Raw genomic sequence first — 16,330 nt, forward strand, 5'->3', positions numbered from 1 at the left:
GCCTGGGGCGGCTGCGGGAGCTGGAGTAACGCGGGGGGAACACACGACACAGACCCTGGGGCTGGAGGGTGACCGGGGGACACGGGGTCGTGGAAGGACTGAATGGGTTGGCTTGGAAGGAACATTTCAAAGTCACCTAGTCCAAGCCCCGTGCAGTCAGCAGGGACCTCTTCAGCTAGATCAGGTTGCTCAGAGCCACGTCTAACCTCACCTGGAATGTTTTCAGGGATGGGGCATCGACCTCCTCTCTGGGCAACCTGGGACAGTGGCTCACCACCCTCAGTGTAAAACATTTTTTCTGTATATCTAGTCTAAATCTCCCCTGCTTTAATTATAAACCATCACCCCTTGTCCTGCCACATGTCCCCAGCTCCACGTGACCTGAGAGGTGAGCTCTTAGTTACTTCCATCCCCTCTGCACGCACAGAGTGTCTGATCATGGCTTACCAAATAATCTGAAAGCTGGGACAAGCTTTCATCCTATATCATCTACCTACAAAGTGTATTAGAGTAGGGGAGAAAGTGCAACTCAAAAGACTCCCCCTTTATATGTTGTTCCCACTCAAAAAGCAGTGTTATAAGAAAAGTACCACCAACTTCATTTTCAGGTAATTTTTAACCTAAACAATTTTCACGCATTCTGAATTACAAACCAGAAAATGATACAATTAATGGAGGAAGTCAAAATGCTGAGATCACTTTGTTTCCACATTAATACATAAAAATGGACAACACATTAAATAAACATTTTGTTATTAACAATTAGAAATATTAACACCAAAAATCATGTATAAATTAGGAAATAAATGTACAAACTATTTCCAAAGTGCTCTTTCAAATACATTATATACACAACATTCAAGAAGTTCTTAATGTAAGACATTTCAGATTGATGTAATGTTGCTGTTTCATTTTAAGCGTTGTTCATATTCTCTCAAAAGTATTTCAGCACTTTCAAAAACCACATAAAAGGCATATTTCCAAGCTGGCAAAGAGCAATATTGCATTCTTCTGGCTACCTGTAATACTGATTTTGTAAAGAAAACAATCTTCTTTTCTGTTCCTTGCTATTTGAGAATACTTGTATGAAAACACAGCAGGAAAGATGAGAGAAACGAGGACTGACTAAAAAAAGTCTTCTATTTTATCAATACCTAAAATTATTAATGTAGCAAGGGCAGTGCTTGGACAACATTTAATAGTAAACTCTTCAGCTGTCCAGTTAAAATTTTGACTTTCCTCTATGGGGAAAGAAAGAAAAGTAATGAATTCAGAGATCTTTTATTCTCCTTGTGGTCTTGGTTTTTCAAAATATAAAGTACTAGGACTTGAAATCCCTTAAATAGACTAGTTCAGACAAAGAAAAGGAGAAAATCCTACAGCATGTATTTACTCAATATTGTAAATTTGCAGGTAATCTCATATTAAAAAATGCTCACAGAGTATAGTTATCCTAGCCTGTTGCCCCAGAAGTTTGGACGTGGTATTTCGTTCAGCACTTATATAAGCACTTTATAAATGCTTTTTATCAACATTTTATAAGAACATATAAAACTGAATAGAAGTGACTTACATTGTTCATACTGGCTTTTACATACCACTAGTTTTTATTTCTAAATTCTCTCTCTATAGGTATTCTTTCATGGTTGACCCCATTAATAGTTCCCCTCTCTATATGCATAACATTGTTTCACAATTAAAGCTGAATTTGGTGAATTTTCTGCAAGAAAGATGGATTTTTTTATTTTTTTTTTTTTTTACTTCTGGACTACTTCTGTCAAGCTACAAGAGAAAAACAGAAGTGATGATGAGCTGTAAGAATAACAGACCAAAGAATTAGACAGGATTTATGGTTATAATGCTTGCTGGAAAATCTAAGCAAGGGCATTGGAAGAACCAGAAATAAAGAAGGATGCCAGCCACCTGCTTGTGAAATTTGGCAAGAAAATGTCTGTGTGAATTATAAAATTGGGAGCAGCATATTTAAGACTGGAGTTTCCAGATGTTTTTCTCTGCTAAGCACAATATGAAGCAATATTGACGTCTAGCAGGTGGACTCTGCGGATCTCCAACTTCCCTTCTACTTTTATTTCTGGGATAGAAATACCTTAGTTTACACAGGTGTAAAAAAGGTGCCTCTAGTGATTAACATTTTCTGGAATACAGGGTTTGATCCTCTTTCGGTACCTTTTACAACAGAAACATGGACTTATGCAGACTACTGAATTCTTAGACTTGGGTAGTTAGTCCTGGTAGGTATTGCAGAAATTGCAGGTCATTTTAGTTTTAACATGTAGTGTAGAATTGTCTTCACATCAGGAGTGGATCCATCCCCTTATTCTTAAGAAGCGAAGTTAAGAGTCTTGGATTTCAGAGGCTGGCAGATGATCTTCAATGCATTCTGCTAAAAGAAGATCAATAACCTACCACAGGATACCTCCCTGGACTGAGACAGGACTTTGTGTTGAGCCAGGCTGCCAAATCACCTGGCTGCTTTCCAGAGCGGGGCACAACTGTGATCAAATGATCCTAAAGCTATTTAGAAACATCAAGAATGGGGCAAGGGAGGGGGTAAATGAAAAAATTCTGCGTTGTATCAACATACAGTACTATACACAGCACCAAATATCAAACCATTAAAGCATTGTCTTGTTACCAGTAGTGCACTGCTTCATATCCAGCATGAAATGAACACTGTTCACATACAGACGCTGCTTTGTGCTAAGGGGTAACCAACATATTACAATTAATCAAAACTGCCTGTACATCCAGTTCAAAATGGAGATACTATTGAAATGAATCTGACACAGGATCATATTCTTTTATTGCTGGTAATTTCCATATTGTCCCTGTAAGAAAAGAAAGAGAAATAAAAATGTTGGAGAAGAATGCATCAGAGGTTTACAACAGACCATTCCTTTTGGTCTGTGAATTTTGAGAGACTCACTGAAGTATCATCAACGTGCCTGCACTGAGCAGATAGATTTGTCTGTGGAGCTAACAGGTAAAGTTGCTTTTTCATAGCAGAGATATGGAGCATTTACCTGCTCGTAGCCGTAAGGCCTCTGTTGCTGAGCAGATGGGCCTGTCTGAGAAGCTCTGTAACTTCCATATTGCTGCCCCTGCCCCTGTTGGTAGCTGGAATACTGTGAAGAGGCTTGTGCAGGACCTGAGGAGACAGTGAAATCTGTTACCATGGCTTGATTTGCTCAGGGGGGTTCTTAGGGCTAACATAACGTAAACCATGATGGTAACACAGTAAGCTCTGCAAGTGTAAACTGAGTAAATTTTGCTCAGACCTCCCTCCAGCTTCACACTAGAAAGTGTTAATAATGATCTAGTTGGGGCAGTGTAAACTCCAGGTTTTAAACTTTGCTTGGAAAAATTTGATAACACTTTAAGCCATTTGCCTTTCTGAACTCTGTATTGGCACAGCCCAATTATTACCTAGGTGCAAGCCCTTTACTTTAGTAACAGCTGCACATTTCACTTCCTAGTTAATCCATCTGTGCCACCATGAACACTGCTCAGCAGACACAACCTACACCATCTCTTGCATACAGATACTTTTAAGAAACAAGTAAATCAGGCACACGACTGCATGGGGATATTGATTTCCTTTTATCTTGGGCTGTATATTCTGTGTGTAGAGTGCTACGTGCACTTTTTAGCAGTTATTGGTAGATTTTTATGAAGGAGAATGCTTAAAAAGAGGAGGCCAAATTTTAACATGAGAAACTGAATTTGGGGGTTAATTTTCAGACTATGTCTGCTTTGAGTAGCCCAAACTACCTACTAGTACTGCAGAGTCAGATGTTAATAATTGAAGTCACTTTTTAGGCACATAGGTTCTATTTCATGAGACCTTAGTTTTCCACAATGCATTTGCTGTTTATATCAACATCATTTTATCAAATTTAGTTAACATTGCCAGTTCAAGGTCAAGTACCATCACATTTGGGAGATCAACCAGAAATCCCTTGCCTGGAAGCTAGGATTTAGATTATTCAAATCTCTCCAGCCTGTTTTTGTACTAAATAACCTGAAATATGTATGCTATGGCCCAGAATCCCTTTTCATGCTATGCTTTTTCGCTAGTTTCAGTAAGTGGATGTCCAAGGTTCATGAAGGAAATAATTTACAGCATATTTTAGCTTAGGAATGGAGGCTTTGGGGTGAAGTATTGCAAACCCTTGAGCAGTCAGTGACAGTTTTCTTACCGTATCCTTGCTGTTGTCCTGGGTAGCTTTGTTGGTTTGGGTATTGCTGCTGGGAATACGTTTGCTGTTGAGCAGCTCCCTGTTGGTATCCTGCTTGCTGCTGGCTGTACTGAGAATTTCCTGAAGAGGGAGAAATTGAAAGAGTTTGGTTATAGCTGAGGCAGGTATTTCACTGTACCTGCGGATCACAAGGAAAACAAAGGAGCCTTGGTCTGGAACTCAGACAAGTACTCTTTTCAGAAATTCAGACAATTGCGTTTTACCAATTGGGATTTTTATTTCTTCAGTGTTTTGTTTTTTTGTTCTGTTGAACAGGAGAGAGGTTTTTTTTTAATATACATTACTAAACAAACAAATGAGCAACCTGTTACCCAAAGGATCTTTTTTTTTCCCCTAGAAGTGTTTCAGAAGGAAAAAAAACAGAGTCACAAAGATAAGGGTGCCAAGGTAAAAAGCCAGTTTCTCCAGAAGCATTCCTACTGTATTTTCTTCTAGATAATGACGTTTATCCCTTTAACCTAGAAAGACCACTCATCTAGTTGGTACTGGTATTTTTTGAAATACCTATAATGCAAATTCCATTTGCAGCACCCTGAAACAACAAAATGAATTGAGACTATACAGACAAAATTTACTTTCCCTAAATGTCACCATGCTGTACCATAATTAAGTTAATATTATTGAAGTTAATTCAGAGTTCTGGTATCTTAATAAAATCACTGAATTTATTAATTTACTACTGTTGAGAGTTTTTTAGTGGTAGAACTGCAAGCTCTTAGTATTGATGATTTTCAAAGATTGGTTTCATTCAACCTGTTGGGTTTTTTTTTCCCAATTTGTAAAATGAATTAAGGAAGATGAAAGAATATTGTTTCCTGGAATTTACCAGTAGGCTTTCTTACTTTAAGAAATTTCCATTTACGACTGCCAAATTTTCCAGCTCTGAACCCCATTTCTAACTGCAGCACATTAGTTCACCTTTGTCAGCATAACTTTTTACTTTAATATGGCCATTTTCACTTGCATTCTATAAAATGTTTGTTAAACGGTTTTGTGGGAGCAGAGGACACTGGTACTCTGGAAGTCTTTTTTCTTGCTGAAAAAAAGTACAATATCCATAGCTAGAATTCCACCTCGATCAGGTACAACTGAGGGTCATTCTTCTGACAACTATGAGGCTACACACAAGTTGTAAGTGATCCCTCACAGCCTCACAGCACAGTCACTGGCATGATCCTGTCTACACAGCCTGATACCATCTCATATAAAACATGCTATCCACAGAAAAATTCTATTTCCTGGGCACTCCATAAGTAATAGCTAAGTAGCAGTTAGTGATGCAGAAATTTCAAGTCATAGTTTACATTTTCATAAGCATGCCATTAGTGTTTTAGGGGACTAGAGCTTTGGTTTACAAAGATTGCCAACATGTTTTCCTACCTCCTTCATAATAGTGTTGTGTAGAGTCATCAAAGGACCTGTCATAGCTCTGCTCAGTATAGGATGACTGCTGATAGGCATAATCACCATGTCCTGCAAGGGTCACAAAGATGTATCAGATACCTCATTAATATAACTAGAGATATATTGCTGAACGATATATTGTGAAGCTGCTTATCCACAAAGATGAGGCTAAGAGGAAATACAGACCCCTTAGGTAGGAGGTCAAATCTCTAGCAAGGAAAGGCACATTAGGGATAAATTTCCTGCATTCACTAATCCAGACTTGGCTTTGTGCCCTTTTTGAGGCAGTTGGGATGGCAGGATGCACTGATGCACCCATCCATGCCCTGGGATTAGAATTTCCTAGCATTTCAATAGGAAATGAATCCCAGGAGGTTTGCCATGTCCTTGGAGGTGGCAGTGATGCTGCTCTGGACTGTCTCAGTGCCCCAGTGAGTACAGCTTGGAGGAATTACCATCTGGGTAGTACTGCTGATTCATGGGTTCTGATGAGCCCTGTCCATGGCTGTACTGTTCACTGTAATACTCCTCCTGACCCATGTACTGCTGCGAGGAACCTGCAAGGCAAAGACAAAGGAGAGCAAGCTGAGCCCCTGGGCTCCTAAGGGATGGCTTCTTCCTTATCTCTTTTATTTTTCCTTTTTTTTTTTAAGAAAACGGTGTTTACATCTGGATAAGTAAACAAGCTACGTATGATGAGAGCGGTTTCAAAGATGTTTTGCTCACTAGAAAAAGGAAATAAATTTGTATTCTCAGAAAAAGCTGGTTGAAATTATGCTACAGCCAATAACATGTCCTAAACCCCCTCACTTCTGTGGCAATACCAAAAGTCTTGGCTATGTTTCATCTACTAATCTGAGTTATCAGAAAGCACAGGAATGTATTCCATGCTCGAGAACACAGTCAGAATTAAATCTTTTTTAATTAATGTACTAATTTGTTTCTTAGCAAAATTCAGTTTATGTTAGAATCAGTCTAGCAGCTTTATTACCTCTTAGAACTTTTTCCAGAGAGGTCTTAGAGCATGGTAGTTATCCTCCGGTGTTTTCCTCTCCTTGGCCTAATTTTTCGTACTAATTGCTGGCAAACTACATCTTCTTTGCAGAAATGTGTTCCTTGTTAACTGTGCCATGTTACGGCTGATCCAATACTATTTGAAAGAATTGAAAAGATTCCCAGTGGCTTGAGTGAGCTGTGTATCAAATCGTTCATCTTTTCTTTAGAGATACACGATCCCTTTTAGACAGACTTATTTTTGCTAAACACCTGAAATAATTAAATAGATAAATCTTGAAAATAGATTGAATTTCACCTGATACCTCCACTGTGTGAGATTTCTTGTGTTCCCAAAAAGGGATTCCCTGTTCATAAACAGGACTTGGAAATGTTGACTTGCCTGCCCCACAGGACGGGCTGAGTATCACCAACGTATCAATAATGGCATCGGCAATCTAACAGTAGGTTTTACCTTGCTGGGAAGCTCTGTAAGGGCCCATGGGTCGCTGCCCCATCATGCTGTTGCCTTGGTTGCTCTGACTCATCATGGCAATGGAGGACTGCCCCTGGTAGTGCTGGCTCCCGCCCTGTGCCGAGTTGTAATGCGACGTTGCCGCTTGCTGGTGCATCATGGAGACTGCAAGGCACATGGAAACCCCCGTTTCCTAAAAGGATCTGTCAGGTCTCTCCCTAGTCTCTTTGGAAGCGAGTTAAAAACCTTCCACTAACATGCACCCTGATAATTCTGCCGATTTTCCACAGGGGGAGATGTTTTCCTACTACACGTATTTAACTCCTCCGCACTGTAATCCAGAAAGGATGTCAGTACATGGTCAGTTATTGCCATTTGCTTCAATCAGATGTTTAAAAAGACATCTAGCCTTGATTATTGTTAGTTTATTTAAAAGAATGTAGTCGTTATTACAGTAGGGTTAAAGAAAGGAATAAGAACTGATGCTTGTTCCTTTCCTACCCCCTGACCAATTCATTGCTGCATTTCTTAGCTAAACAACTCTTCCTTCTACTTCCACCTTATTATACACATGATGATTAGACCTGTTAAATAAGCTGACCTTTTTTTTATATTTTTATTTTATTTGATATATTTATTTTAGGATTTATTCGATCCCTAAATTTCGTATTGTTGGATAGAATTCTTAAGGACTGGACATCCCATTCAATACTCAGTGACAAACATTTTTACAAATTAAGAGATTAATTCTGAGTTGTCTGCTCATCTCTCTGTGCCCTGCAAGCAGTGTGAAGCATCAATAAAATAACAAAAATGTGCAAACAGTAAACCTGTAATACTCATTGGCAGGTTCTTACAGTTAGGATAAAGGTGCTTCTCAGCTCCCTCCCACAGTTGTGGGATTTGGTGCCAGGGGCTATCAGACAGTGCTGCTGCTCTTGCAGCCAGCCCTCCTTTCCCCAGCTCATTGCTAACCACAGCAAGTCAGGGGAAGCTGAAGCAAGTCTGAAACCGTTCTGACTCACGCTGGTGCCTGACACCTTGAAAACCAGAGATATCTTAAAGCTGTCTTTTCCTCTTGTATGTTTGTCACTGTCTACAGAAAATATTTACAGAACAAACTCATGTGTGGTAAACTTCTGAGGTCACTGAAAAGTCAAGTTGGCCCAGAAGGAGGAAGAAGGAGTTTACCTGGATTAGACTGCATGTTGATGTTTGTTCGAGAGACATAATTGCCTATTGACCCCTGGCCTTGCATTGGCACATTCTGGGATGCAGGCACTGTATGGCTGTAACCAGGCCCAGTTCCATGACTGCTGACAGTCATACTCAGAGAGGTCGTGGGCATCGTATTCTGGCCTGACTGCTGCATAGACACATGATTGGGACCTAGAAAAATTAAAGAGAGCAACAAGAAAATCTGTGCTATTATTGGCAACGTAGAGTGAGCACTGAAGCCCTCACAGCCTTTCTAAAATCCCTTCTGATCAGGCAAAACAGAACAAACCAAAATTCCTCATTATTAAAACTCCCTCTTATCGCCAAGCAAATTAAGACTGCCCAGTGCCCAGCTAGAGTGATCCTCCTCTTCCTGGCAGCCCAGTCCAGGCTGTACAGAGCTGCAGACAGGAGAACAAAACCAGCAGCAATGCTCAACAACCAGTTCCTTGCAGGCAGCAGCATTAACAAACGCCAGTGATTTCAGGTACTTCAGGAAACACACGGGCTCTGGAACCATCCCAGCCCCTGAAATCTGTGCTTTCCTTCCCACTGTCCCTTCACAGAGGGTGACAATGGGAAGGCACAGCAGTGGCTGAGGAACACCGTGCACATTGCTGCATCCATTTGGATCCTCTACAACCACCTGACCTTCTTAGCTGGGGTTTGGGAAGTACCTGGGGACCCTTTCCTCAGAGGAAGAGCCTGTCTCTCCTTTTCCTGATATCTGACTGAAAATACTTCAGACTTTTGGAAGATAAATTTTCCAAGTCCCCAGAATAAGACCCTGTTGGTCAGGTACTCCCTTTCCAACACCACCCTATGTAATCATCAGACTGCTCCAACTACATCCCAGCTTTGAGAGTATCATCCTGGCAGCATGCTTCTTTTGAAAACCTATTGCTGTTGGGTAACCAAAGTTGGGGAGAATCTCATGCTTATTTGTTGTTGGTTGTTGCTGTAAATACTTTTATGAATGAGTTTTGGAAAGTTGTTTTCATTGCGTATGGTGACTACCTAAATTGGGATCATAGGATCATAGATTGGGTTGGGTTGGGACCTTAAAGATCATCTAGTTCCAACCCCCCTGCCATGGGCAGGGACACCTCCCACTAGATCAGGTTGCTCAAAACCCCATCCAGCCTGGCCTTGAACACATCCAGTGTGGAGCATCCACAACTTCCCTGGGCAACCTGTTCCAATGTCTCACCATCCCCATAGTGAAGAATTTCTTCCTTATGTGCAGTCTAAATCTCCCCTCTTCCAGTTTGAAGCTATTATCCCTCATGCTATCACTCCAAGCCCTTGTAAAAAGTCCTTCCCCAGCTTTCTTGTTGGCCTCCTTCAGATACTAGAAGGCCACAGTAAGGTGTCCCCAGAGCCTTCTCTCCTCCAGGCTGAACAACCCCAACCTGGTGTTCCAGCCCTGAGCAGTGATAGTGTGTAGTGTTGTCTAAATTCAGCTGTGTTGTTGTCAGTCTAAATTAATTTAGGTGGAATGGAAGACAAGCAGAATCCCCAGAAGAGACAGAATTATGCTGTAATATTTAAATAACTGTATTTTAATTCACAGTTATTAAGTGTATCTACAGCCTCTGAAAAAATGTGTCTAATTCTCTTAGTACAAACCTCATTAATTACCCTTAATGGTATTTATAGACATCAAAATGAAAAAAAAAAAAAAAAAAAAATTGCTGTAGATCATTCTGTTTCCCTCTGATGGAGAGATGCAAGCAGCATTTTCAACAGGAGACAGAGAGCACCAGCTCTGCTGAAGTCAGTGGAGCCAGGTCAATACTCTGCTACAGAGACCCAGCCCTGGGCTTTGCTCCAGTCTTTGTGCCTCATAAAGCTGATGCTTCTACTTGTGCAACACAAGAGCACAATGTGTTTGAATGGAGCTGGCACCTTTGAGTGAGAGGTGGAGTGAAGCAAGTGCTGGTAAACCTTGCCCTGTCCTCATGGGAAAACTGAGAGAATCATGGCTTTCTTTAAAACAAAAAACAAGAGGTTTTGCTTATTTGTGACTGTAAGGGAAATATGAAAGCATGGCCAAAAGTGTTTAGAAAAACAGATTAAAACAATACAATAAACACCAAGCATTGAGCCTCTTTCATACTAAGGCATTTGGGTTTTTCTTTGTCAGGCCTCATTCATGATTTCTGAACAGTTAAAATTCTCAGTTGGGCTCAATTCTGTCCAGAGGCAGCTGAGTTTCACTGCTTGGTTTATTGAATCTAATGGGTTTGTCTGCAGGCAAGCTCTGCATAGAGTCTTAGAGTGCTTTGGGTTGGAAGGGACCTTAAAGATCATCTAGTTCCAAACCCCCTGCCACAGGCAGGGGCACCCCCCAGGCTGCTCAAAGCCCCATCCAGCCTGGCGTGAACACATCGAGTGATGGAGCATCCACAGTACGGGGTAACCTGTGCCAGTGTCTCACCACCCTCACGGTGAAGAACTCCTTCCCCATTTCTAATCTACATCTCCCCTCTTCCAGTGTGAAGCCATTACCCCTCGTTCCATCACTCTGTCTCCAGTCTGGTTTCCAGTGGGCTGATACTTTCATGATAAAATACCAGGTGACAGAGTCTCAGTGACTGAGCAGAGAGTGAACTACACTGAGACCCCCACAGCTCAGGCTGGGCTTTGGTACTGGGATGGGGCAACAGGAGGTAAACTGCTCCTGTTCTGTGGATGACTCGAGTCTTCAAGATTACTCTCAAGTACTGGAGGGTGGGGGGCTAATAAGAAAAAGCAACAACAATAACACTGAAAATGTAAATTCTTAGGAACACAAAACAACGTTTTGACTGGCTTATTAGAATACTTAAGAACTAAGGTAAGAACTTTTTCCAAAAGAAGGCTCAGATATATTTAGTAAGTTCACTTTACAAGCTATAACTGTTTCAAGTAGGTACCTCATCCATTAGTTTAAAAAGTACTATCAGCTTGACCACAAATAGATTTTTTAAAAGTCAGAAGTAATTTCATGGCTTGGATCTGCTCCTGAGTCCCCTGCCAAGGGCTGGGACTTTACAATCAGAGATTTTTATTTATAGAAACACTTTTTTCTCTCTGTCACTCTGGAAAAGACCCTAGGAAACAAGATCTGATGAAATAAGTATGAATTACAAAATAAACAAACAGATTACTCACACTATAAAATACACAGAATAATAAAAAAAAATAAATCTGTCTTTCAATTAGTTTCTTTTAGTTGCATGAACAAAACCAGCCAAAGCATATTATCTCCTTCACAGGTAATGTCTGTGTAAACTCTTTGGCTATGTAGTACAATCCCTGCAAGCTTCTGCAAAAGACAAAGAGTGATGCAACAGCAAATTATTTTGAGAAAGGCTTGAATCCTGGAAGGTGTTTGCATCTAAAGGCTGGGTTGTGTGGTTAGTCATGCAAGGAATTCTATTTTACCCTGGCCAGCCCCACTGCTTTCAAAAGAAAAATACCACAATTGGTAATTTTTTCTTACTAAAAACTTGGATGCATCTTTACTGGGTGATTTTCATTACACATTTAGATACTCAATGCTTTTAATTTCCCTGATAGAAATGCTAACAGAGTGGAGTCCATGCAGAAGCCAACGTTATTCCTGACTGTAGCCATTTTGTGATGATTTCAGCATGTGCCTGAATTCCCCATATGCCTGAAAGGTGAGTTAGGAGAGGTCTTTTCCAGCTCCGTAAGTATATTCTGCATTAATGATTTTGTTGCCAAGCAACAGCAAAGCAGCACAAAGGGGACGGAAGCTCACCATTGCTAATCTGGCTCTGCATGAGGGAGGAAGGAGGGAGGCCTGTCCCAATGGCATCGCTGAGATTGCTCTGGGAGTGGAGAGATTGGCTGGATGCACTCTGAGTCATTCCTCCCGGGCCCAAGTTCATGTTTTGCGTTGGTGGCTGCAAACAACAAGGAGGAAAAGAAAATTTTTGGTTAGGTTTTTCATTAGGAAAAGAATAACCCCCCCAAATTAGCCTGACTGTGACTGAAATCTGCCTCAGCTAAATCTAAATCTGTGCTTCCTTCACTTTTGGGGCTTGCTTGGGTAAACCTTTCTTCATTCTTCTACTGGGTGAATGATATTCAGTGTGGAACAGAGGAGCTGGCAGGCAGCACAGTGAAGATCTTACACTTGTGCTTCTAATAGTCTGGCTTCTGTCCCCACTCTTCTGCACTCACATCAATTTCATCTTGTGCTGGCCAGAACAGAACTGCTGAGGGGAGATGCTTTAGCACAGACCAAGCAGAAGGGTGTTGACAAATTGCCCTTGCCAAGCATAAAGCTACGCTGCATTTTGTGTTACGTGTGATACCTACAAAATCAATCCATTTAGTGTGAATAAAACAATGTTTAAAGACAAATCAACGCCCAAATCTGAATTAGATATTTGACATAAACCAGCTTTTTTTCCTGAGTGAAGAATACAGTAAGAATAGGTAAAGAGTAATGAATCTGGGACAGATGGAGGCGGTTAGAACTGTGCCACTGCACCATTTATAGTATGTAGAACCTGAGCTACAGAGACAGAGGTTAACACTAATGTCCCAAAGAATGTATTTTAAACACAGTAAAAGTAACTTTTGATTTGTTTAGTCGTCTGCTTGGCCACTTCAAATCATTTAGCTGGAAAAACACTAAAAAATGGCTTATTGACAGTGATCAGTAACAGAATCAAAGAACATTTCCCTCTGGCATAGTAAATGGATCTGGTGATAGCACTGGTACTTACAGCAGGAAGCAAGGACTGCATATTCTGGTTAGAATCTGCTATTGTTGCCAAGTAAACCAGGTTTCTGTGCAAGATTTGTTGGTATCTACAGAATAAGGAGTAAAACTTATTTGGAAAGGGTTAACAATACAGAAAAATCTGAGCCTTTTTTTTTTAATTGCTATTTACAAACGATTAGCTAAATTACATTAACCCACTTTTCATCTGTCATAATAAAGAGCAATAGTGATGACCTATATCTGTGCTGTCACAGTGTTCATCAGGGATCACTGTGTTCAACACCTCTTTTACAAATGAGTAAACCCGAGGGGAGAGGTAAAATCCTTGGAAAGCACGTGGAGTGAACTGTGAAGCTGGGACCTCTCTGAGTACAGACACCCAGGCAGCTGCTCAAGCAATTAGCCACTTTTTCTTGCTCTGTTTAACAAGGGTCCTTTTAGTGATGAAATTCCACAACTCCAAAAAACGAAACCTATCTGCCCTGCCAGCAAGCTGAGAAGAATGAGATTTTTTTTCAAGAGTGCTCTAACTGGAGTGTTTACTCAAGTCAGCACCACCAGAATCATTTATGCTTCTTCACAGTTCTTGATGAACTGGAAAAGCTCATAACGAAGGACAGGAGGGCATTCAAAAGCTAACCAACGGCTGTGCCACTGAGCAAAGTGAACAGTCAAACTTCTGGAAACAGAGGGTGTCCAAAAAGACAAGTGAAAGATGCTTTTTTAGCCTGAGTTTTTTTCAGATAAGGGGAAGATGGCTGGAAAGTGGGAAAAGTGGCAAAAACGAAGCCAGAACGGTGACAAGACTTCTTTAGCAAAAGCATAATTTGTAGCCAGTTTTTTTTAAAGTGCAGCTTTCTGGGTTTGGCCCCATAACTTGGCCTTTTGTGGGGCAGACTGGCTGTTCTTCCTGACTGAGATTTACCCCCTGAAGTTTATAAAAGCATTTTGCTTTCAAGGTCAGGAATGGTAAGCAGTGACACAAACTGGTATGTCTACATGCATATTGGTTTAATGTGGATAACCACATGGCCGATCCTTAACCTAATTACTTTCTGATGAGAATGTGTTATTAACTTCGTACCTGATTCCACCAGTCTTTAATGAATCTGCATAGAACAAGTGGTCTTTTAACCATCATTATTTCTAATTATTGTAATAAATAATCTGTTAGAAATATTGTAAATACTCAAATACTTTGGGAAAAAAAACCCCTGTGTTCCAAGAAGAACATACAGGTCTTAATACAAGTGAATCTAAAAACAATAGTCCAAGTATTTACTCAGAGATCAGTGGACACAACTGCTCACAGCACCGTTCTTGAGAAGTACACCAAAAATTTCTAACACACCCCAAAACTCGCAATACTCACTGAGTACATTCTGCAGTTTTCCCCTTGCTCTGGTAATCCATAATACATTGTATTAGGTGGTGATTTTCATCTAGCATCTGCATAAAAGAAATACGATCAAAACTTGTTACTACAAGAATCGTGTTAAAAGTCCTGTGGGTTTGTGATACTCCACATTGACCCTTCTTGGCAGTGGGTGGTGTTTTGTGCAGTTTTGTCACCTTGGGATATTACAAAGTACCTACACGTGACTTTATTGAGCCACAAGACTGTCCTCTTCAAATCATTCCCATATGAACAGTTATCTTTAAGGGAGTATCCTGGGTTATCTGGTACTATCTGGTAACTGGGAGTTAGCTGAAATACCCAACACAGAAGAATTAATGGACTTACCTTTTTTCCTCCTTAAATGGCAGATACATTTTTATGCCGAGGAAGGAAAACGCTTTCACTATGAAATACTTCTGCCCGATTCCAAAATATCAGCCCACCCCTTGCAAAACTTCAGATTTTACTCACAAGCCTACTTTCAAATGTGAAACACAGTTTCCAACAATTTAAACCTGCTAGTTTTCTGGCACAGGACTAGTGAGTGCAGACTGCTGAACCTGAAGTATAAAGTCTGCTTTACTGGGTCTACTGAAACCACATTTAAGAGAATTACATCCCACTACGTCCTTTGGGGTAGTTCAGTTCTAATAGAGGGAGGACTTAAAAGGAAAACACAGGGTGCTTATATACCAATTAATTTATGTGTATCTGTGGCTGCTAGCTTAGCATTATTCAGTAAATTCTAGTGAATTTACTTGTTCCCATATCAGAGCTGCTGGATCAAACAACCACTGACCTTTATTATTTATTACAATGATCTTGTAATACAATCAAAAGTTTAAAATAGCCTTTGATTTGTTTTAAAGTTTCAAACACAATGGCTTGTCTCTTTCTCCCAGCTTTCCTGTGAATGCGGCAAGCCTTCTGCAGGGGAATGAATGGCAAAATAACAGTATTTACAAATTTAGATTTGCCTCTGGCAAAACCTTGCTACCTAATGCAGTTTGCAGGTAGTGCTGCTGCTAAGTGCTTGCAAGATTGGGCCTTGGAACCACTGTGTCATCAGGATAGAACTCTTGAGGGGAGAAGAACGTTTTCATACAAGCTGACTGTGAAACAATCTTTGTAGGTATGTGTTCCAATCAGAACAAATTCCTGACCCATTCAGACGCAAAGGATTATAGGAAATAGATTACAAGAAGATGAGCAAAAGGGATTTTCTGAGCTAGTCACTCCCTCGGACAGCTCAGTTTGTCCTGCTTCTTGATTGTAATTTGCAAGGTGCTCTGCTGCCTGCTGGACGCTGTGACGGGTGGGACCGCAGCGATGCCCCGTGGGGCACGAGGGGCCCGGGCACTGCGGTGGGCACGTGGTAGGTCAGCTGGCTGCTCTCCACAGGGCTGCCCAGGGCCGTCAGAACGGTGTCAGGCAAGGATCCGTGTTCCTCCTGCCTGCATGCCTATGCTCACATGGCAACCCGGGTGCAACAGAGCATTTTGAGAGAAGATCCCCCCGCCTGGTTCACGGCGCAGCTCTTTGTTTCATGCTCTGTACTCGTTGCACAGAATTTGCACAGAATTTACACAGATAGAGGTGAAAATTCTGTATACAGATTAGCAAGGAATATAAGCCCATCCTTTTCAGTTTCCACAGCAGATACCACTGACAACATTTTCCCATTCCATTAAGATACGTGACCAACAGCGAGAGTCCAAGCAGGATTACACATCTCTTCATCGGGAAAGGGCTATGCTGCTACAATGAGCTAAAGAACATTTTGCTTACTGCAAAAGGAATTGGGAATAGCTCTTTCC

At 40.9% G+C, this 16,330-nt stretch overlaps 1 protein-coding gene across 1 annotated transcript in view; it reads right to left on the reverse strand.

The window, feature by feature from the left end:
• Positions 1-2,822: 2,822 nt before the first annotated feature.
• The window catches only part of SS18L1 (synovial sarcoma translocation gene on chromosome 18-like 1), a 15,543-nt gene continuing 2,035 nt past the window's right edge, over positions 2,823-16,330 (reverse strand). The window contains exons 2-11 of the mRNA XM_008942814.1: positions 14,487-14,563; positions 13,116-13,200; positions 12,140-12,284; positions 8,344-8,541; positions 7,153-7,317; positions 6,140-6,241; positions 5,661-5,753; positions 4,221-4,340; positions 3,045-3,169; positions 2,823-2,849 (exon numbers count right to left, since the gene is read on the reverse strand). Of these exons, the coding sequence (XP_008941062.1) occupies positions 2,823-2,849; positions 3,045-3,169; positions 4,221-4,340; positions 5,661-5,753; positions 6,140-6,241; positions 7,153-7,317; positions 8,344-8,541; positions 12,140-12,284; positions 13,116-13,200; positions 14,487-14,563 (1,137 nt within the window). The remainder of the gene's footprint in view (positions 2,850-3,044; positions 3,170-4,220; positions 4,341-5,660; positions 5,754-6,139; positions 6,242-7,152; positions 7,318-8,343; positions 8,542-12,139; positions 12,285-13,115; positions 13,201-14,486; positions 14,564-16,330) is intronic.

This window comes from Merops nubicus, unplaced genomic scaffold, assembly GCF_000691845.1.
Source record: "Merops nubicus isolate BGI_N331 unplaced genomic scaffold, ASM69184v1 scaffold44736, whole genome shotgun sequence".
Classification (NCBI taxonomy): domain Eukaryota; kingdom Metazoa; phylum Chordata; class Aves; order Coraciiformes; family Meropidae; genus Merops; species Merops nubicus.